The following is a 23,866-nucleotide window of genomic DNA, read 5'->3' on the forward strand; positions in this document are numbered from 1 at the left end:
GCAGCTTTTTGCATTATGGTATAGAATGTTCAAAAATATGTTGCCCTTGACTTTGTTGACTTAATTTATGATGGGTGATCTTGTTTATTGAACATATGTTGATGATGAATGGTCCATCCTCGTTCTCTAAAAATGTGTGTTTGGAGACTGTATTACTAGATATGAGGAGATTGAAAGAAGCTCTTTCTTCACATTTCATTCATCAGCATGATTGTACTCGGGGCTTTTTTGTTTAATTGTTTAGTGGGGGTCTTAAAATGTAAGCCTCTTTTCATCAGAAAATGTCTTTCAAATCATGTTTTCCCTTCTAATTGACTTTGCATCAGGAGTTTTATTTGCCCAAACACTGAGCCATTCATGCCCCCTCTACCCCCCCCCCCCCCCCCCCAAAGTTTACAAGCCAAGAAAGACCCTTTTCCCTCATCAAAAACCTTGGTTACATACTGTGTGCAGTTCTGTTCTTTTAAGCTTACCTATAGATTGATAATGAATTTATTTGTTTTATACTGCTGTGTACCTCCTTCATTAATTCAATATTTCAACAAGAATGTAAAAATACCTACCAAAAATCTACAGATTTCTGTCCATATACTTCAGAATTCTGTTGAAGTACCAGTTGCATTGCATGTAGAGTTCTAAAGTGAATCAGTGTCGCTAATGTGTTGTGGCCTGCTGGGAAATAGTCATTACTTATATAAATTGAAAATATTGATGTGTAGCTCATTCCTGAACAGTAACTGTTGTACTTTCCAGCAACCTACTCATCAGTTAACATTTTCTTAAGGAAGGAAATTATTCTAATTTAAAAGCACTTTAATTAGTGTGCATAATTTGCATTTTGCAAGACGTGTAATTTACTGCTTGAATTAGCTGAAACAATGCAGTACAGATTACATGACACAATTAATTATTTTACTGAATAAAAATCAGTTATTTTCCTGCATCTGTCAGTTACTATTGTATACTGAGCTCTCTCTTTCCCTTAGATCTTTTTAAATGTACTATATATGGTTTTGTTAGTTGACCTCATGGTCATCATTGGACTTAATTAAGGACATTTATACTGGTTGTCCTTTTTTCATGGAAAGATTTTAACTGACACCGCATTATAGGCAAATATTGATTGATTTAATAGTTTTCGTTAAATACAATGACGGTTTCACAGCTAGCCTGAGCTCCATTGTATTTGTAGCTAGCTAAATATTATTTTTGACATAAGACATAAAGAAAAAGCTCACAGAACATAGAAATATGAATCAGTCTCCCCTTCCAACTGATGTCTGGATAGCTGTGTCCGGTTGTTAATTTTACACTTTGTCTCCATTTAAGACATTTGCCTACTTGATCATTATTATGTTAACTGAATTAGTTCCTCATGAAAAATGTTGTTCAAAACACAGTCTAACATAACTACCTTTTTGTAATTCTTTCCTTGAATTATTTTCATTGTGCCTTAGATACTATTTCAATCAGTTTTCAAAATATTATCACAACTGTAAATGTGATGTTAATTGCATATTATCTGTGGTTTTCCTCTCCCATGATGAAGTATGTCAGTACTGTTTCCAGGAGTAAGTTACCGATAATTCATTTTGATTACAGAAATAGTACTTTCGTTGTGCCTGGTGTTTGTATACAGCCTAACTATAAGTCATATAGTACATATTATATAATAAGTTCCATCTGAAACTTGCCACTTTGTCTTGTCCAATTAGGACAGAAACCACCTTGTAGACGTCACTGAGGTGTCTGTAAGAATTTGTTGTATGCCGAGCTATGCATCAAGTTCCTGGGTGATAATAAAATGGGTTTTTGGCAGTTCTGCAAAGAGGTATTAGAAGAGATTTTATTTATTCCTTTCGGAGTGGTTGTATGTGTTTTTATGGCGCTACTGCTGTTTAAACTCTGGAAATAGTTTTGAGAGAAGGTTAAGCAGAGATGGCATTTGACTTAATGGCACAGCTGGTAGAAAACATGTTTTGTAGTAATTGTATTGTTAAAAATATTTAGAAATTAGGTTATTCCTCAGTGATGTAATGTGAAGAGGCCACTTATAACCTTACCTGTGCTTGTGATGAAAGTAATGTTTGTTTAGACAAAGTGATTCTTTTTCTACAAATTGTTCAGTTTTCTTTGCCTTATTCTCCTGATTATCTCAGATTGTTTCTGTATCTTATATGTCTAACCCTATCTATTCTGTATAACAAGGAACACATCTCTCTGTCTCTTTCTGGTCCCAATATACCAAATTGCTTCCACTATTATTCATATTTTTCTGTAATTGCCTATCGATAAATTCTTTATCATAAACAAATGTAAATCTCTACTCCTTTTCATAAGTAAATGACTACCTTGTTGTACGAAATGCCTGTCTGTATGTCATTTCTGTCATTGTATACAAGAGGGAACATGGGAAGTCACTCTGACAAGACTATGAATATGGTATCGTATAAGTTACTGTTCTTTTTTCTTGTTACTTTCAGGTGTGAGGTTAGACAGGGTTCGAGGAGGAAGACAGAAGTACAAGAGATCTCCAGATTCATATCCATATGTGCAACAAATATTTCCTATTGTAAAGAAACAATGTCTTGACAGTTCTTATAGTGGTATGCATTTTAAATTCTATAAAAGTTTTGCGAGATATTACCCTCACATATAGATAAAGGAAAGTTGGCTACATTTTTCTCATATTTAGAACATGGATTAAATGTCTGGACTTGTAGAAACAACATACTGTCTAAAGTTACTTACTGCTCTGAAAATATTCTTTGTAGATCTGGATCGTTCTAAATTTGATCACAGGAGATAATTGTTCAGTTTGGGAATATAACCCAATAATCGCTATAAAACCCGAGAGAAAATTCTGCTATGCTAAGTCTTGCATGCATAGCTTTGCAGCTAGTAGCTCTGAATACATTAAATTCCAGCCGATTACTCTTGATACTTGCATTGTAGATTTTTAATTGACTTTTTTGTTTTCCGTAATTGCTTAAATGGTAACCTCAGCATGAACCTATTTACAAAAGGTATGTTTCTGCTGTAGCATATGATAATTATACTCTTCACCTAAGGTGAAGGTATTGCAAGAATATTACAGATATGCACAGTATTATGTGTGTTGTATTCTCCCTTAAGGAATGCTGTAGCATATGATAATTATACCCTTCACCTAAGGTGAAGGTATTCCAAGAATATTACAGATATGTACAGTATTATGTGTGTTGTTGTCTCCCTGAAGGAATGAACATAGCAGCAAGTAACTGACAAAATGGATAAAACAGATGTATATTTAAGAAGTGCTGGGCTTTCTCTGCTTTCTGATTGTATCACTATGTCTTGCTGCTTGGGATGCTGTGAAGATTTCAGTCACTGGGTACAAAGGAAATTTCATAATGATTTTCGGGGAGACTGTTTGGTGCAAAATATGTTAGAATATTCAAGTAGAATGCTATGGTTGTGCTGAATGTGACACCCAGAATTTGCAGCTATTTAGGAAACAAAAGATTTATTAAATTGGAAGGAACACCTGTTTTGCTTGTCTTGCAATGTTTTTCATTGATGCTGCTCTAGATTAGCAAAAATGTTGAAAAGTAACTAGTACATAAAAGGCAGACACAACTCTTGCTGTTTACACTTTTTATTCCCCTTTGAAAAAGTTTTAATGGAAATGATTATATTTTGAATATATTAAGTTAACTTCATATTGTTCAAAACAGTTTCAGTTAATGGTTGTAGTTATGCTTTATAATTATGAAAAGTTTCAAAATGATTTTTTGCTGTTATTTTGTCTCAAGGTCATCACATAATATACTTCTTAATAAAGATGTATCCGTGATCATTTATTACAAAAAGAAAATGTTTACGTAAAGACTAGATAAACCACTAGATAACAAAAAGCATCTTGTACTTGTTAAATTGAATTGTAGTATTTTTAAAGCTTTTTTTCTTTTCTTCAAAATTAAGTATACTTTTATATCTTGTTGCTTTGTATTTTTACATTGCACTGCTTTTTAAGACATTCATTGCTTACACATTAAGGTTGCCATGCTCTTAATTTTTGATGTAAGTATTCTTGTAGATTCTGTGGAACGTTGCTGTATTGGGCCAGATCATAATCTCATCACTTCAGTGCAAAAAGGGTTTTCTGCATTGACATAAAAATGCATTTAAACTTTTTTTTACGCTATAATGAAGATACCGGTAGTTATACGACATGCTTACATTTGGTTATGGGTCAACTATATACAATGCTTTGCACTGCTTTGCTTCTCATATATAATCAACATGTTTCTGTATGTTTTTTTACAGCTAAAGGTTATGTTTCAGTTGCCGACAATAAAACGTTACAACAGTTGATCCGAATAGAAGGTCAGCTAGAAAAACTGTACGCTCGCCCAGACCCGAGCATGAAAGATGACGAGCACAAGTTCCTGACAATACTCTCGGATCTTGCTGATAGAGAACTGGTCATCACAATCAGCTGGGCAAAACAAGTACCAGGTATTAAATGATCTTATGAAAAAGGTTTTGTATGAGTAAAATAAATGTTTACTTATAGAAGCTGTGTATAGAAATTCTATTTATGAGGAAATCAGCCTTCTGCTAAAATTAGATAATAAATTATTTGAAGTACCGTACTCAGTAAACAAATATGATTGGTAGTGTTCTATAGCTTAACTTAATTGCTGTTGTAGAATTTTACCATTCGCAAATGTCTTGAATTTAAAAGGAATGAATGAATCAGTTTGACTTTTTAGCTCACCTGTCACATAGTGACAAGGTGAGCTTTTGTGATCACCCTTCGTCCGTCCGTGCGTCCGTCAACAATTTCATGTCTGCACGATAGTGGTTTCATTTACGATTTTATTTTAACCAAACTTGCATACAACTTGTATCACCATAAGATTACGGTTCCTTTCTTGAACTGGCCAGATCCCATTATGGGTTCCAGAGTTATGGCCCCTGAAAGGGCCAAAATTAGCTATTTTGACCTTGTCTGCACAATAGCAGCTTTATTTATGATTTGATTTTTACCAAACTGGCACACAACTTGTATCACCATAAGATCTTGGTTCCTTTCTTGAACTGGCCTGATTCCATTATGGGTTCCAGAGTTATGGCCCCTGAAAAAGGCCAGAGTTGGCTATTTTGACCTTGTCTGCACAATAGCAGCTTCATTTATGATTTGATTTTAACCAAACTTGCACACAACTTGTATCACCATAAGATCTTGCTTCCTTTCTTGAACTGGCGAGATTCCATTATGGGTTCCAGAGTGTTGTCCCCTGAAAGGGCCGGAATTAGCTATTTTGACCTTGTCTGCACAATAGCAGCTTCATTTATGATTTGAATTTAATCAAACTTGCACAAAACTTGTGTCACCATAAGATCTCGGTTCCTTTCTTGAATCGGCAAGATCCCTTAATGGGTTCCAGAGTTATGGCCCCTGAAAGGGCCAAAATTAGCTATTTTGACCTTGTCTGCAAAATAGCAGCTTCATTTATGATTTGATTTTAACTAAAGTTGCACACAACTTGTATCACCACAAGATCTTGGTTCCTTTCTTCAGCTGGCCAGATTCCATCATGGGTTCTAGAGTTATGGCCCCTTAAAGGTCCAAAATTGGCTATTTTGGCTTTTGCAGCCATATAGAGACTTCATTTATGGTTTTATTTGATACAAACTTCCAAAATATCTTCAACAACAATAAATCTTGGATTCCATGACAAATCAGATCAAATCATAGGTTCCAGAGTTATTTTATATCTGATTACCTCCCCTGATTATAATCAAAATGGATTTATATCAGTAAGTACTTATAGGACTTATTTGAAATTTCATCATTGTTATTAGTTGGACTGAGACAATCAGGGTAGATAACTATGGACTGATTTTATGTCAAATTACCTCCCTTTATTTCAAATTAAAATGGGTATATCTCCATGACTAATGAAGATACTGATCTGAAATTTCATTTATGTCAACAGTTTTATTTGACAGATCCTTCTTTTGTTCACTTACAATATTTTTTTTTAATTACTTCCCTTTTACATTACTATAAATAGCTTATTTTTAGTAACTTTTTTATTATTGGCCATATGGAAAAACTGAGACCACTTTTCTGTGGTACACCATGGATGGTACCTCCAATTTTTAGGTGTATTTCGACATACCTATACCTTGTAAGAATTTTTCTTCTTCTTTTTGGTTAAATTTTGGCTTTGTTGTTCCTGTCCTTTGGACTTAGATATTTTTTCTGAGGACCTTCTTGTCTGCAAGTGCAATGATAACAGGTGAGCGATATAGGGCCATCATGGCCCTCTTGTTGCTTGTCTGTTCAGCTCAAAGACCATTTACATCTGAAATCAATTTTTCTCCCACTGAATTCATGTGGTGATATAGTCAGCTGCTTGTAGAGGACAAGTAGGAACTGGTACAGAATGATAGGTAACTCATGGTCATTGCATACAGTTGAAAAAATGGCATTAAACGTATGTAAACAAACACTACTATTTTCATGTTATTCAAGTTTTAGTTTAACAGATCAGTAATGTGCAGTTTCCAGGTTTTTCAAGTTTAAAGTTTATCGGATCAAGTTTACTATTTTCAGGTTTCTCAAGCTTAGGCTTATGAGGTCAAAGTAACTTATCAGATTAAATTTTAATATTTTCAGGTTTCTCTGGCTAAAGTTTATCAGACCTAGTTTTTACTTTTTCAGGTTTCTCAAGCATAGTTATGTCTCCCACCACACAGTGGTGTGGGAGACATATTGATTTACTCCTGTCTGTGTGTGTATGTGTGTGTCTGTCTGTCACAAATCTTGTCCACACTCTTTAAGTCGAACAGTGCTCATTTGATCTTCACCAAACTTGAACAAAATGTGTTTGCCAATAAGTCCTCGACCAGGTTCGATAACGAGCCAAATCGGCGCTTTGGAATTATGGCCCTTTAATTACCAGTAGGCCGCTTACTCAAACACGTGAATTACCTGTAGGCCACTTACTCCAACACGTAAACAGTATATAAAGACAGCCTTACTATTCAGATGATTAAGCAGTTGTGGGTGACTCAAAAGCACTTAGTTTTCAGACCAAATGTAGTGTCTTCAGCATTTGAAGCTCAAGTGTATCAGACCAAATTAACTTCTTCTTTTTCAGGTTTCTCAACCTTAAGCTGATCATACCAAGTTTTCACAAAAGTTCATCAGATCTTATTTACTATCTTCAGGTTTCTCAAGCTCAAGTTTTTAAATTTTAGATCGAATTAACTTTTTTCCAGGTTTCTCAAGCTCAAGTTTATCAGACTAAATTAACTTTTTTCAGGTTTCTGAAGCTTAAGTTTATCAGATCAAATTAACTTTTTTTCAGGTTTCTCTAATATCAGACCAAATTAACTTTTTTTCAGGTTTCTCAAGCTTAAGTTTATCAGATCAAATTAATTTTTTTCAAGCTCAAGTTTATCAGATCAAATTAACATTTTTTAGGTTTCTCGAGCTTGAGTTTATCAGATCAAATGAATCTCCTGCAGCATTCCTGGCTGGAAATCAACCTCCTCAACCTTGTCTATAGATCATCACCATATCACGGAGTTCTCAGGGTAAATTGTCTTACAATGTTAAATTAATATGCAGGGAGTAAACAAAAAATTCAGTATACAGTTCAGAAATAGAGACATTAAGATGAACCTTTGTTGCTTATATATAGTCTAAAGAATATCTCAGATATTTCGAATTGCAGAATGCAGAGATTGAACCATTCTTTTAACCAGCTAGAAAGCATGTAAATTACTTGTAAGTAATGTACAATTAACCTGCACTTATAAAGATATTGTAATAATTATGTAGAAATTATAATGTTTAATTCTCTGTCATGTCTATGTAATCTTATCATAGTTCTAGCAGAAAGACAAACACCTGCCACTTTGTACAAAATGTAGTTATCCGGTATGAATGCTGGTGACTGCTTTTTTGCTCAACAAAGCATTTCTTAATTTTCCCGTAGTTAAATGATGCTAGTTTCAGAGAATTCTGCCTTCCATGAGCTTAATGCATGCATAACATGTTGGCAGGTAAAAGGATGTCTGTCTGTGCTTTAGGTGTGGCCATAAGGTTGTGTTAAAATGGTATTTGATATTGTTTATTTGAGTAGATAGCTGAGGATTTCAAGCTTACTACAGAACAGGCGGAGAAATATGGCTGTTCCAAGGAGCTAGACACGTTAACAAGAAAAATGTGCAAAAAGTTTACTAGCATGAATATCACAAAAGATGAATACCTTCTACTGAAGAGTATAATACTCTTCAACATAGGTAATGTTCTAAACTAATATATGTTGTGCTAACTTCTGTTTTAGTTAGGTGGTGCTGTGGGTGATTTGTTAACGTTGCTAAGTTTGTACACTTGCTCCCTACTGTTGATGGCTTGAAAATCTGTTTGGAAGTGGAATTTCTCCATATGAGGAAATAGTGAAGTGAATGGTGGAAGGTCGTTGGTTCTACCCAGATGTCCAGCTATGTCTGGTATAATGTCTGATAGGACATCATGGATTTTACTTCATCATTAAAGCTAGAAAGTTGCCAAGTGTTTGCATCACATAAAATGCAGTAAAAACTAAAACGTTAAGTTTAGATGTAATTTTTTTTTTTTTTTTTTGATAAATATTTATTCATGTATTAAAATTGTAAATAAAGTTGTTTGCATTGTTTGTTGACCAGTAAATGAATTTAACAACAAAATAAGTTTGAAACAATGTAAGTTTTCCTTTCCCAATTGTCAGCTGTTTAAAGAGAAGAAGTATCAGAGTGTCATATATTCAGCTGAAAATCTGTTGAAAATGCACAATATGTGCCAAAGCAAGACCACTTTTCTGCCAGTTTTCAAAAGGAGTTTAGAATTCTTCAAAGTTTTGTTTACTTTCAGATGTAGTTACAGAAAGAAGTGATGCAGGAAAATCGTTGCAAGAAAAACTGCATGAAGCCCTCACAGACTATGTAAAATCACGAAGTAACGGTGGACTGAAACGTGTCGGACAGTTGTATTTACTCCTGCCTGCCATGACTCATCTAAAATTGCTGGCCAAACAGTACTGGTTTGACGTGAAGAAGAGCGGAAAAATCATGATGCACAAACTCTTCCTGGAAATGCTTGAAGCAGATAGCTGATAGTGGATCTCAAACTAGTACCGTTTGAAACATCTCATGTTCATCATTCTGCACAATCTCATCGAGATTCGCACACAGCTTCATGAGATCACAACAATACCCGAACGGATCTCGCTCATTACACAGTCATTAACACAAAAATGTCGCTAGGACACTAAACCTGAGGGAGATTAGGATTGTGTGTATAATTAGCTAAATGTAGAAATTCCATTGACCTCCGCTCCCTCTGGTGGTGAATATATACATTGCTTTCCATAGAAACTACAAGAATACAGTGTTTTAGTGTGATATTGAACTCTCATCAAGGATTTTTACTAGAATAGTGTGATATTTTTCATTGTGGACAATAATCATATCATTTTCACAGAACCAAAGATTGCAGGAGTTTACCTTAGAAATATTCCCCGCTGCTTGCTGGAGTTTACGTTAGAAATATCCCTCACTGCTTGAAGGACTTTACGTTAGAAATACCCCCTGCTAAGCTAAATCGGACTTATATAAATGTATTCTTGATTTCCTTATATATGTTATAAAATTTTGTAGGTTATCACATTAATAGTGAGCATTAAATATAAATATAGCATTTAATATTAATGTTTAAGTTACTATTGTGCACGTGACATAAGTAAAACACATGAACTCTACTTCAGTGTCTATTTCCTAATAGCAACATTCAAGATTTCTATTGATAGCTGTATTATTACTAAAAAGTGGCAAACATTGAACTAAAAAGTGAGATTTGTTAATACTTTTGTTCCAGTATTTGCTGATTAAATTTTACATTTTTTTTCCAAAATTTTCAAAAATTAATACATCTACATACCAGACATTAAAAGTAGTACACAGACATTTAATATGTAGCGAAAGAAATGCTTTTGCTTTTGTTGTACAAAATGTAGTCAAGTCACCTGTCAATACTTTATATAATTTGTTGAAAAAAAATAAGTAAGTTTGAATTTAGTCAAATTTAGTTAGGATAGTATTTATTATAGCAGGGTACTGTTTAATTGAATATTACAACTGCCATTAGCTAGTATATACAATTGAAACTCGGTATCTGGAATTCCAAGGGTTTGAGCGTTTTACTTCGAGATAACTGAAAGTCGACTTAAAAATGATATTTTGTGCACATGATTTCAGGACAGGACTTGGAAATGTTTTCGAGATAGCTGGAATTTGGAGACAGGTGAGTTTGAGATACTGAGTTTCAACTGTATCTGTATACCTTCTTTGAAAAATGAACCCTTAAGGTAGCCTTACCATAATAAGCATATACTGCTCCTCCTGCCTGTACCGTAAATATTGTAAAGAACTTCTCAATTGAAGGGAAATCTGATTGATGAAATTATGAAAACAATACGTCTAAAATTCTTGCTGAAATATTATTTTCTATTTTCTCTGCACAATATAGGAACATTAGAATAAATGTGAGTACATTACTTCCTGAAGTTATATAAAAAAAAAAGTAGAGCACTAGAGTCAAGTCTGTTTGTTTTATAAATTGACCAAAAAAAAATGCTAAAAGCAAAATTCAGGGGAGAAAATCCAAAATTGGTTAGATTATAACATAAATTGTGGATGACTTACTTGTACATAAAATTGAAATTTTAAGCTGTGATTCGAAAATAGGCTAAGTTAAATTCTCAACCAACACACCGACTCATTTTTATGTGCCAAAACTAGTGGTTAATTCTTTTATGTGAAAATCTATTGTCTGATCTATTGATGAGATTTTTAATAACCAAAAAAAAAAACAAAGTCTACTTATTTGTGCATGCATTTTATTAAGATGAAATAGGATGGTTTTGAATAAACCCTATTGTACAGATTGGTGAATATTTATACTTAGACTGAAGATAAATGATGATAAGTTAAGGCTAATAAAAAATCTTAGGTTTATATTATACTGTTGTTTACTAGTCAGAATTCTAGATTTATTCTTTGTGTTTTTTGTATTTTGTCTATGCAATGACATTTAAAGATGCTCTCTGCAGTTTCTTGTATGAGAAATGGGGAAAAAATTCCCAATAATAGAATTTGTTCAAACTTTGTATATGAACACAGTCTCATATAGGAAACAGGAAAAAAATGCAAAAACAATCATAGGTCACCATGCTTGTTTAGGAGTTATCTGCCCTTAAAACTGGATTTTTCTTCAAATTTGCATGTTCAAGGGCAGATAACTCCTGAACAGACGTGGTGACCTTCAATGTATTTTTCATAATTCTGTTTCTAACATGACACTGTGTTCATATACGAATTTTGAACAAATTCTGTTATTGGAATTTTTTTTATCCAAAACTGCCACACCATCCTTAAAAGAATGATAGAGCTAAATTTTTAAGCTAAAACGTTAAAAAAAAGTGGAAAACTTGCTTTTAACTCCTTAAACCTTCAGATATATTGACTCTGTTAGTTTAACTGACATTTTTTTTGGTATTTCCAGCATCAGTTAATCTATTTGAAATTTTCAAGAAATAAGTAAAGAATATATGGCAATATTGGCATTACTTTTCCATTTTTATAATATAATAGACCACATATGAATATTTGTCTCTATTAGTCAGATTTTCTGTGATGTGAGTATTCTTCAGGTTGAACTCTGTTTTAATGAATTGAAATTTACTGTTTAGCTCCCAAGTTATGTAATGGAATGAAAAATGTTGAGTAATAATTTTGATAAGATTATTTAAACATGTTTTGTTTTTCTTTGATTTATTTACTTTCTGTCAGTAATGTGAAATATTTACACAAATGTGGGGAAGAAGGTATTTTGTTCAAGGTATAGGATATCTTCCAGATGTGTAAAATGGTACCTGTCAGCTTTTCAATCAGGCAAAAAAAAATTGAAGAGATGCTAAATGGTGAATTAAAAAAAAGTTATTCAAATTACGTTATTGTTAACCTTACGAACAGTAGAATTGAGAAAAGATTATTTTTTGTGATTTTTCTTCTGAAGAAGGCTTATTTCTCAGGAAATTTTGCATGAATTTTCATTTTCGTTTATTCCTTAGCCCCACAGGCAGTAAAAATTTTTTGTTTGTTTATGTCTGTTTCAGAATTCGTGTTTCAGTTCTGGCAGTCTTAAGGAAGAAGTACTCATTTTTTTTCGTTTTGAAACAATTTGCTTGAAATGTAGCAAAGGTCTGCTGAGTTTTCATGAAAAAAAAAGTCATTGCTGGAATGTAAATATAAAAAGTTTAATAATGCCTTATAAAATTTTCTGACTATAATGTATTTACTTTCTTAAACAGTCAACTGCTTTATTAGCACGTTAGATGCTGCAAGAGCATGAAAAGGAATTTAAAGATTTCTTTGTTACTTCACTTATTCCTTCCCACATAGATGCAAATAAAAAGTCGATTGTACATTGAACATTGGATTATGTATTTACTTAGTAAGGAAAGTTAATCATGGTAAAAGTATTTCTTCAAAAAAGTGCCAGAATTGAGAAATGATTTCGACAGGTTATGCCTTATGTTGAAATTGTACATATTATTGTCAACAAGATAAAACTTACCCATATAGTCTATACCTCGTCCAACAAAAAAAAAAATGTATTGTATATAATATAAGTATGAATGAAAAGTTATCAAGGGACGTAAATGTTGGGAAATGGTATGTAACTTGTGCATATAAAACAAGATACGGATATAAAAAGAAAAGTTTAAAAATGCTAAAAAAAAGGAAAAACAACAAAAAAAACTAATTAAAAAAAAAACAAATAAAAAAAAAAATTAAATAAAAAAAGTAAAAAAGTGTTTGAAAAAATAGCAGAATCAAAAATTTAAATTGCTTTCTTTTTGTTTTCTCATAAACACCTTGCGGTACATATTCCAGTGTTTGTTCAATAATGTGAACCATAATTAATAAATTATTTTTTAAAGGTACATGTATTTTTTTCTAGAGAAGGGGAAGGGTTAATAAGGGTGTTTTGTCACTGCGCAGTATTTAATACTTTTTAATTCCCAGAAAAAAAGGTAAAAAAAGCATTTTGCATTTATGGTTCTGTACCTGTTTGTGTTTAAAAAAAAAGAGAAAAAAATAAAAAAAAAATATGAAAAAAAAAATTAATATTTATGAAAAGTAAAAAAAAAAAAGAAGAAAAAATGAATGGGGAAAAAATACAAAAAAACTAATAAAAATAACTAGAAAAAAAGAAGAAAAAAAAAAGAACTAGATCCAACCTCAACAAAAATATGATATATATTTGCTACAAAAATTAAAAAAAAAATAGAAAAAAGAAGTTAGGACAGGTTGCCATTATGTGTATATTGTAATCCAGTTCATTCCCTCTATCCAAGACATGGTGTGATATAGATGTTCATGTGTGTTTACAAAATTGTCACTCTGCAGACTCTAAGTTGCTTCATTTTTACATTTATATTTTTCATTTTCAAAATGTTAAAATTCAGAACATTATATATATGAATGTGCATGTATTTATTGAAATTGTGTTTCATTACTGTATAAATATATAGCTGAATTTGCATTTATTTATAAAGATAATAATTAGGTGCATGTTGTACATATTTTTTGTTAACTTTTGAAACCTGTGTTGCCGTTTCTAGATTTTTTTAAAATGTCTTTGAAGGACTTTAGATTAGTTTCTTGTTCGTCGGTAGATGAACTGTATATGTGTATACTGATATAGAGTATTCAGGTAGCACGTTCTCCCAACGTTGTTAAAAGTGTTACCTATGTAGTCTTCATATGCAGTAAAAATGATTTATAAACTATAAAAGACATAAAACTATTATTGCTGTGGATTTAAATACACTTTGCCAGAATTCTCTTTATTGTAGACACAATTATTGTATCAAAAATTTGGATGCAGAGTTTAACATTGGTTTTGAACATGTAAATACTCAGAAATATCTAGCTAGTAGTTTATCCAGGTGCACGACTAAAAATGTGAAATGATTTCCTTGCTGTTCACATACAGGAGGACAAAATTCCTGATAACATTTAAAGCTATGTTGACTACATATGTAAGAAATTCTGCCCTGTCCTAACCTTGCTGTGATAATAATATGTTGTGTTCACACAAAATATGACTCAAACATTATGTTGTCATTCGATAAATTCTCATTTTGACATTCAAATTTTAATTAGCCAAGTTTCATATCATTCTTTCACTAGGAAAGAATGTCAAAACCGGTTGCATTTAATGTTTTGGAGAGTAGATCATCAGAATAAAAAATATCCATGGTAAAAATAGAGTACATTAGTCTGTTATTACAATGGGGATTTTTTTATAACAGTTGTCAATAGAATAATAAAACATGTGCCACACCAATCTCCAAGGTTATAGTGACCAGTCTCTAAATGCAGGCTTGTGATTGGTCAATGCAAAAATAGCATTCAAAAGCAACCAGTCATATGCTTGAGATTTTAGCCTAGTCTTTAAAGCAGAGGAAGTGCTGTTTGAGTTATATATATGTGTGTACTTTGCAACTTTATACGTGTATAATAATGAACAAATATTGTACCTTGCCATAATTGCAGTCAGTTTACTTATCTCACTACAGATCTCAATTAAAATATGTTAATTACAGAAATCAGATCGCCTTTAGATGAATGTACATTATTAATCGGTTTGATAATTTACGAATCATTTTGTTCCAGATGTTACTATTTCTATCATTTTCTTTTGAAATGACTTTCATTTTGTCTGAAATCATTCGTCCTCCACCTCTGATAATTCACGTGGGGAAGTTGGCAGTTACTTGCGGAGAACATGTTTGTACTGGTACAGATTCCAGGAACACTTGTTAGGTTAACTGCCCGCCGTTACATGACTGCAATACTGTTGGAAAAGGGCGTTAAACCCAAAACAAACAAACAAAGACTTTCAAAAAATCATGATGAAGAAAAACCTGTTATTTTTTTTTACATAACTGCAGTTTCTTCAGAAGCTATTATAGTTTAAGCAACGTAATGACAGTCAAGAATTTCCTTTTGATTATGTATTGTCTAAAAGCAGTTATGGAATTCTGCGGCCTATGTGGAGCCATGAGCTACAGTAACGGCTGAAACATGCCGAAATAGCATACGAAAACACATAATCGCAGGAAAGTAGTGGATTGTCATTACGGTTCTCCAGCTTAAGAGGCACTATTTTGAGGATTTCTTAAGAAAAAAATTGACCAGTAAGGATTATGTTTGGTCACAGATTTGTAGCAATTATAGAGTAGTTAAATCAGTATTTACACCATGATGTTCTATATCATAACATAATTATATCAGTATGTTCTTTATCCATAAAACATGATTATGTGAATATGTTAAGACATATCACCGTGTAGTTAAGATATCCTGTGATTACATGTAGATAGTGCTATGTTTCAATATTACAATTTTATATGATTTGAAGTAATTATGTCTTTTGTTTATGAAATCAATAATATACAGCACTAGACTAGACTAGATGTGTACTTACATTTAATGTGATTAATAAGAAGTGGAAAATATCATTATATCATAGATTTTAGTATATTTTATACTGTCAGTTATTTGAGAAAAATGAAAATAAAAAAAGGGTAAAAAAGAAAGAAAACAGTGCTAAATTGCAGAACAATATTTTGATAAGTTTCTCAAGAAATTAAATATTAATCTAATTTTTGTTTACAAACTACTGTTTTTGTTTGTCTTTATAGTAGTCAATAACAGTATCATCACTGTGTTATAGGCAGCAATATAACATCAGTTTTTATCTAAAGTCTTCTTTTTTGCCATATTGAGTAGTGACCAATCATTCCTTACATGCCCCAACCCCCATTCCAGTACAGATTCTCCCTCATTTTAGATGTTCACCCTCATTCCAATATGTTGCACGTCCTCATTTTTAACCTCAGCCGTAGTTTTTTTTACACTTGCTATGTGATATCACATATAGATAGCTCAATATGTTTTGTTTTGATTCTTTTTTAAACAATGATCTATATTTCATAATTTTCATGTGCTGCATTTAGTCCTAATTTTTGGTCTGACTTTTCATTTTTTTGTGTGTATCATTATCATTAATTTGTAATGTTAACACCTCTGCTAATTACCATAATTATGTGAATATAAAGCACACCACAAAATGAAGAGCAATTCAGAATTTGGCATTAGTTCTAAAACTTCATAGGATAAAAACTACCACAATAAAAAAAAAAGAGATCCATGATTATTGTAAACTCATACAATGAATCTGAGTCAGAAAACTTACTGTTATGGAATTAAAACAAGAGTCATTCATTCAATTTATGATGTAAGATTTGTTTAATGAAAATCAAATATGCACATTCTAAATTTCCAGTAATTTACATTCTTCTGTAATATATCTGGTAAGTCCTGTTGTTTTTTTGCTCACTTGGAATAAGGATGCTTACAAGAAATGTAGCAAAGATTGTCCATTGGTTGTTTCCAAATAGAACACCTTTTACAGAGCTAAAGCAGAACTAAAACGAAAAGAAATTTAATTGTTACAATCTGTAAAGATTACCTTAAGTTAGAACTAGGTGATCAATATAGAGTGATCTTGGCTGTCTTGTTTGTTACTGACTCAAACATTTTTATGTTAAGAATGTCACTTTATAACTTCTTAAGTACATGTGTTCCTGTCATATTTTGTATCTGTTGTGTATCTAAATATTTGGTCTCTTAATTGAGTACTGTATTTAAGCCAATTTCATTCCCAGAATGTTATAAGTATTGCAAGAAACTCTAGCTTTATTTCACCTTAGTAACACTTCTTGACTCCTAGAACAAAATACACTTCTTGACTCCTAGAACAAAATACAAGTACCCTTGTTTTCCCCCCAAAAATACTTGTTTGAATGAGACCATCCTTGTTTTTGTCACTATAGACTTGATTCAACAATACTTTAAAAGGTATGAGAAAAGCATTATTACATTCAAATTGTAACCAAATTCAAACACGCCATCAGGCAGGGGAATTAAGTGATGAAAAGATTTTAGAATACAGAATATTTTGCAGGTTTATTACAGGAAATATATCATTACACAACACTATCTTAAAGTATTTATATGATTCATTGTAATAAAGTAAATATTCTAACAGTTTCTGTATTGATTCTGTGTGGAGATTTTGTTGATAGTCATACACATGTATTCTTGTTGTGTTATAGTTATTGTTACTAGTTGTTGAATGCTTAAAAAACATTATGCAAAGTTTGCTAACTTCTGGCACTCTGGCTCTACTTTACTGAATAGATACAACTGAGGTATGACTGTATTGAAGATTATGTTCACTGATACAAATTGTTACAGACAAGTTTATTTTGTTCACTGATACAAAGTTTTGAGGTACATATTAGTTTTATTGAAGAATTTGTTCACAGATATGTATTTGTTAGAGATAACTTTATTCTGTTCACTGTTACCAGTTTTTGAGGTATGATTTCACTAAAGTTCACTAAAATAATTTGTTAGAGGTATCTTTATTTTGTTCACTGATACCATTTTTGAGGTATGCCTGTAGAAAGCTTTGTTCACTGATACAAATTTGTACTAAAATAATTTGTTAGAGATATCTTTATTTTTTTCACTGATACCATTTTTGAGGTTTGCCTGTAGAAAACTTTGTTCACTAATACAGCATTGTTAAGTAAGATCTTGAAGAAGATTTTATTTATTTCTGATCTATGATTTTATTCAAGAACTTGGTCACTGATGGAGATCTTACAAGACTGTGTTTGTTTTTGATTTATTATCAGAATTGTGGCTTGATTCAAATTTCTTATTTTGGAAGGAAGGTATATTCTGTGAACAACATATTTACTTCCTTTACAGTTATTTAGTCAAGCATTTCTACTATTCCAAATTGTTTGCTCTTTGTGGTAAATCATTTAGATAACTTAAAACGGATTCTTTCGAACCTGACCCAGTGTATTTGAGCCGTGTCATGAGAAAACCAACATAGTGGCTTTGCCACCAGCATGGATCCAGACCAGCCTGCGCATCCGCGCAGTCTGGTCAGGCTCCATGCTGTTCGCTTTTAAAGCCTATTGGAATTGGAGAAACTGTTAGTGAACAGCATGGATCCTGACCAGACTGCGCGGATGCGCAGGCAGGTCTGGATCCATGCTGGTCGCATACCCATTATGTTGGTTTTCTCATGGCGCGGCTCATTTGTGCTTCTGATGAACATTTACCTTGTTTTGTTTTATTTTGTTTTTTCTTTGTACTCTTTTGTTGATGGGTGAACCAAGTTAATTGAAAGGAAAGTGGACGTTTTTGAATATTTTCCCAAAAGTCGTATTTTTATCTGCAGTTCAAACTTTAATTTTGCTCTAAATGTAACAGACAGACATAATATTAAAATTGTTGGGAATATTCCTATTTAGAAATTTGCTCATAGAGATAGATATCAATTCCTTATAAAAACAATCTAATTAACCTAAATATTCAAGAGCAGTAAAAATCTGTTTCCTTTCATGTAACATGCATCATTCATAATTATTTAATTGTTCTTGAAATGGATGTTAAAACAGGTGACAAAGTATGGAATATTAATTTTATGTTTTGTTTATTGAGAGAGATATATAATTGACGAATATAAGAATAGTCAAAGATATGTGAAATGTGTCCATCAGCAAAATGATATTAACATCTTGCTACCATTTAATGTTTTTTTTTTTTGTCAGACCAAATGTTTGCTAAGTGTAAGTGTAATAGTTACTTGTGTATCATTCCAAAATTCATGCATACGGTGGATTTGAGTTTATGACCAAATAACTTCCGAAAAACATAGTTAGCTGATGGTCACGTTTCAGATAATTCCCTAGCTTTTTATTTTTCTGATTCCTTGTTTTTCCTTTCTTTTCTGTTTATGCTTGTAATGTTAGAATTTGTTTATTGTGTGAAGTGTTAAAGAAAGCATTTACTTGTATGCCCATTGTTGTAGATTTTTTTTGTGACATATGACATCTGAATGCATCAGACACTGTTTTGGAGAATGTACATAATAACTTTAACGGACAGAAATTTAGGCCATAAGAGCTTCATTACAGGTTAAGGTCCCGCCGTTACATGACTGAAATATTGTTGAAAAATGGCGTTAAACCCAAAACAAACAGGTTAAGGTTTTGAAATGGGAATAAATTTACTTTTTGAAACAAATTTGCTGTATGCAGAAGATAAACCTTTTAAGCCTTGTATCAAAGGTAAGGTAAAAGTTTGAACTCTAAAATATAAGATCTAGAGAAAGCCATGAAATTGCCTGAATAGTCACAAAACAAATCTACCAACTGTAGTTGTGTTGTGAAAGAATTTTGACAAAATTTCATCTGATTTTGTCATCATTCTTACGTATGTGGGGTTTTATATTGTTTATTTCGTTTGTTATATTTAGTTATTTGTGATACCCTTTTCCAAAGATGTTTAAGTTAAATCGACAAAAATAGTTAAGTGCTTACTATAAAAATCAGTAAGCTCAACTAAAAGTTTGGGAAATTTTGAAGGAAAGTAAAATTATTTGTTACACAAATTTATACAAAAATTACTTTACAATAGAAACATTGGTCTTACATCTTATTCTATCAAGAAAGCACAATGATACTTCAACCCAAATTGGCACAATTGAAAAACTCTGCTGAGTTTTTGTATTTGAAGAGAAATCTAGAGAACTTAGCTCCAAGCAAATGAGTATGGTTTTTTAGACCAGTCCCGGCATGCAACTTTGCCACTGGACAATTTCAGAATTGCTCTCAAATTCAACAAATTAGATTTTTCAAGTTTTGAGACAAGTCCCGCGACTCCTCTGTCAGGAACCAATGAATTGGGTTTACTAAGATTACCAAGTCCATATGTTTGTATTTGAATAAAGAATTGTGCCAAAAAGAACAAGTGCACCAAAAACTTCATAATGACAGGAAATCAGTTTTGTAAAAAAATATCACTTTTATTCAATATAACTTTGATATTTTAAATGTTTATTGAACTTGAAATTATTACAACATCTTTAAATTTATTATATCTTGCCAATCATCATTTACCAATGAACAAAATATATTTTGAAAGTACTGTATGTTTCCATTTGTTAGACCAATATTGCAAAGAAACTTACAAGAATATTTTCCAATTGTTTTATAGTAAAGAAACAAGTTTAAACTTTTTTTTTCTCTATCACATGTCGATTGAAAGTGGATTTTTTTTTTTGGAATTGCAACCTTTAAACAATGTATTTTTTGATAATTTTATCATTAATTGTTTTACTAATTTGAAATAAATTATCAAATTATTTACAATGCTAACAGACATCATACAATTCTTTTAAATGTTGTATACAACAATAACTGTTCTGTTGCAGTATTCAGGGTTGTCGTTTTCTTGTTTACAACGGTATTACATAGAGGATATTTGTCTGTTTCAGTGAAATATCAATTTTATTTCACAAGTGAGCATCAAAAACTTATTTTTTCACGAGTGGCGTAGCTACGAGTGAAAATGACTTTTTTGGTGCTCACGAGTGAAATAAAATTGATATTTCACTGACACAAACAAATTTTCTTTTTATTTCATGTATAAAACTCTACTTTTGATGCGTAATTTATAAAATGTCGAAAACCGCGGGAAAGGTCAGCAGAAAGCATATCACAAATGACGTCATCGTCATTGTCATTATGGTCCCCGGTATTCATAACGCTCAGTATAAAATTTGACTTCAATCGCGACGGAGGACCGGAACAAGTTCGGCAGAAACAGTGAAAAATAAAAATGATAATCTACTGTTTCAAAACTGTGGATTATCACTTTTATTTCACTGAGAAAAGTCTATAATTCACTGGAAAACATAAAATAAAACAGATATTCATGTTATTATTTGTCTTAATTGATTATGTACCAAAAACAAACTTGAAAAGTACTACACTCGTATTAATTTAAATATTTTGATAGTTAGTTGGATAAAGTCGTAATAGAGTTAATTTTGATTTCTTTTGTTTAATTTTATAATTTACATTTAAAGACTTTTCAGGCTGTTTTGACAACCCTGAATATTTCTGATCGTACAAACATTCAGACATGAGATTGCGCTGTTTTGTGTTCAAATTTGTATTGTTTATTTTAGACTTTGTGGAAAATCTCACCTGAAATGCTATTGATAAAAGTATTTATTTAAAGTTGATATTTAACATAGGGCAATTTTCAACAGCATTTTGAACATACAGAAACAAACCATAGGAAAATAGGAAGCTTTTTAGCTAGTCACATTTAATCCTTTTTTTTTCTGAAAAATTCAGTTACTGTAAGTGATTGTTATAAGGTAGTTAGCTCAAAGAGGAAAGTAATACGATTTTGTGTTAAGTTTAATTTACATAATAAAAGTGCTATGCAAGTCCTGCAGTGTACACATTGCTCTAGCTTTCTTTATTGTATTCAGATTTTTATGTCACAGAATTGTTTATATAAAGTAGAGAGTAATTTTCACCAGCTTGTGTTTTCACCAGTGTAAGTCAATAAATTCCACATGTAGATCAAGAGCTTTAACAGAGTTTACCCTTGACAGAAAAAATCTGAAATTCCATTTTCCTTGTAAATGTATTTGATTGATATTACCACCGAACACGTAAAAATTGCATGAAAAAATAAAGTTAAATTATCTAGGAGCAGCTTTTTTTTCATGAACAACTTTCTGTTAAATTTGGTTGCCTGTACTTTTTAATTGCAGCTGAATATATTGGCAGCAGTTTATCAGAATACACTGTATTTTTGAAATTCAGCTGAATATTTTAGTTGCAGTTTATTATAATATATTGTATTTTTTGAATTGCAGCTGAATATATTGGCACCAGTTTATTAGAATACACTGTATTTTTGAACGGCAGCTGAATAAATTGGCAGCGGTATATGAGAATACACTGTATTTTTGAATTGCAGCTGAATATATTGGCAGCGGTATACGAGAACACACTGTATTTTTGAATTGCAGCTGAATATATTGGCAGCGGTATACGAGAATACACTGTATTTTTGAATTGCAGCTGAATATATTGGCAGCGGTATATGAGAATACACTGTATTTTTGAATTGCAGCTGAAAGCTTGCTTTTTAATTATAAGAAGTTAAATACAACCATTCCTTAAGAAAAGTAAAACTGGTAACAAAAGACAGCGCTTTGTAAAATTGTTATTTTTTGTTGTTGATTTATTACATTTGACTGTGTAGGAAAAGAGTATATTATCTGTTTGCATAGGAACTAACAGTGTGATGGATAGGGAAAATGTTATAAACAAAGAATAAGATAATTGAATTTGTTCAATTCTGTTTGGTTATTTTTTGCAATGTGATCAAATATGTTCGTGTTGTTTGAAGTTTAGATTATATTTACAAAGTTGGTAACTATCGGAAATAAAGCTATACCTCTGGTTTGTTATGTATATAAAGTAAAAGAATTGGAGCTAAACAGTGTTTGTTGTTGATCAAAGAAAAGAACTGAATGGTATTTCAAGTATATGCTATTTCTGATCTTCAGTGTGCTGACTTACTATCTCCTGGTGAAACACTTCAAATTGAGTTTGAGAAGAATTCGTTTCAGTACAAACTTTTAATTTACAGGGAGTTGTGCAGTTGTTATTAAATGAATGACTGATATGTCTTGTCCATTTGTAAGGTACTCCCAGAATTCTATATTCAAAGATAATTGACTGCACATATTACAAATAAATTGAAAGGCCCATATCATACTTGGAAAACTGATGCAACTTGTTCAGTTATTAAATCCCCACCAGTGCGGGCTATATGGATCATTACGCCCTGTCCTGTCCAGAAATAAAAAAAATGTATGATCATATGACCAGGTCCCATAACTTAATTTGTCAAAATTGTCTGCCCTTTTTACATTTTCAATGTTTCTAATATCTATGCATTTGATTGAAATTTCATACAATCCTTTGATATTATAATGTTAGTTTACACGCCATGCTGAATAACTGCCTGTTATATTCACAAAATTATGCCCCTGAAGGTGGGCATAATAAAATCGCACTGTTCGTCCATCCGTGTTCCCTATATTGAAATGATGTGTCATGTGCAAGACTAAGATCCATAGCTCCAAGGTCATGGTCACGCTTAGAAGTCGAAGATGTTTCTTGTCTGGTCAGTAACTTCCATTTATTTGACACCATATTGAGAAGATGTGTCACACTTATTACTTGGGTCTCTGTGACCAAGTTCACGAAATGATGTGTGATTTTTTGCGCAGACATCTGCGGCATTCTTGGGCACGCTTCAGAGGCATTTGTCGTCAATAGTGACAGCTCTTGTTGGTGAAGAAAAAATAACAAAACTGATTTATTTCTGTGAATATATGTGAAACAAATTGCAGTGGAACTTATGACAGATTGAAACTTTGGTTCACATATCGGTCCATAACTCATGACTTGTTTTGATAAAACAAAAAAAAAATCCTACAACATCTTTTCACTTGAAAATGTCCAAAAGATGACATTTAATATTTCTACAAGCTGTTCATTCATTTGATGGAATCTACACACAAACCTTTAAATCATACTGTTAGTTTAAATATTAAGTGTCATAACTCTGCCTTTTACATTGAAAATATTGCTTTATTGTTGATTATTTTGAAAAACCTCTGAAACTAATGAAGGTATTGCAATGAACTTTACAACAGATTGTAAGGAAGGTAAGACAAGTTTATGTACAATGTCCCATTATTCTGATTTCTGAAAAGCTACCTATT

At 31.9% G+C, this 23,866-nt stretch overlaps 1 protein-coding gene across 10 annotated transcripts in view; it reads left to right on the forward strand.

Annotated features, from left to right (window-relative positions):
- The window catches only part of LOC123545243 (estrogen-related receptor gamma-like), a 159,010-nt gene extending 136,440 nt beyond the window's left edge, over positions 1–22,570 (forward strand). For 9 of the 10 annotated variants that reach the window (XM_053521388.1, XM_053521387.1, XM_053521394.1 and 6 more), the window contains 6 exons: positions 2,484–2,606; positions 4,309–4,500; positions 7,484–7,596; positions 8,148–8,307; positions 8,918–19,178; positions 19,245–22,570. In XM_053521388.1, the coding sequence (XP_053377363.1) occupies positions 2,484–2,606; positions 4,309–4,500; positions 7,484–7,596; positions 8,148–8,307; positions 8,918–9,159 (830 nt within the window). In that variant the 3' untranslated portion in view covers positions 9,160–19,178; positions 19,245–22,570. The remainder of the gene's footprint in view (positions 1–2,483; positions 2,607–4,308; positions 4,501–7,483; positions 7,597–8,147; positions 8,308–8,917; positions 19,179–19,244) is intronic. The other variant, XM_053521414.1, reaches the window with a different exon arrangement.
- The last annotated feature ends 1,296 nt before the right edge of the window (positions 22,571–23,866 follow it).

Source organism: Mercenaria mercenaria, chromosome 1, assembly GCF_021730395.1.
Source record: "Mercenaria mercenaria strain notata chromosome 1, MADL_Memer_1, whole genome shotgun sequence".
Classification (NCBI taxonomy): domain Eukaryota; kingdom Metazoa; phylum Mollusca; class Bivalvia; order Venerida; family Veneridae; genus Mercenaria; species Mercenaria mercenaria.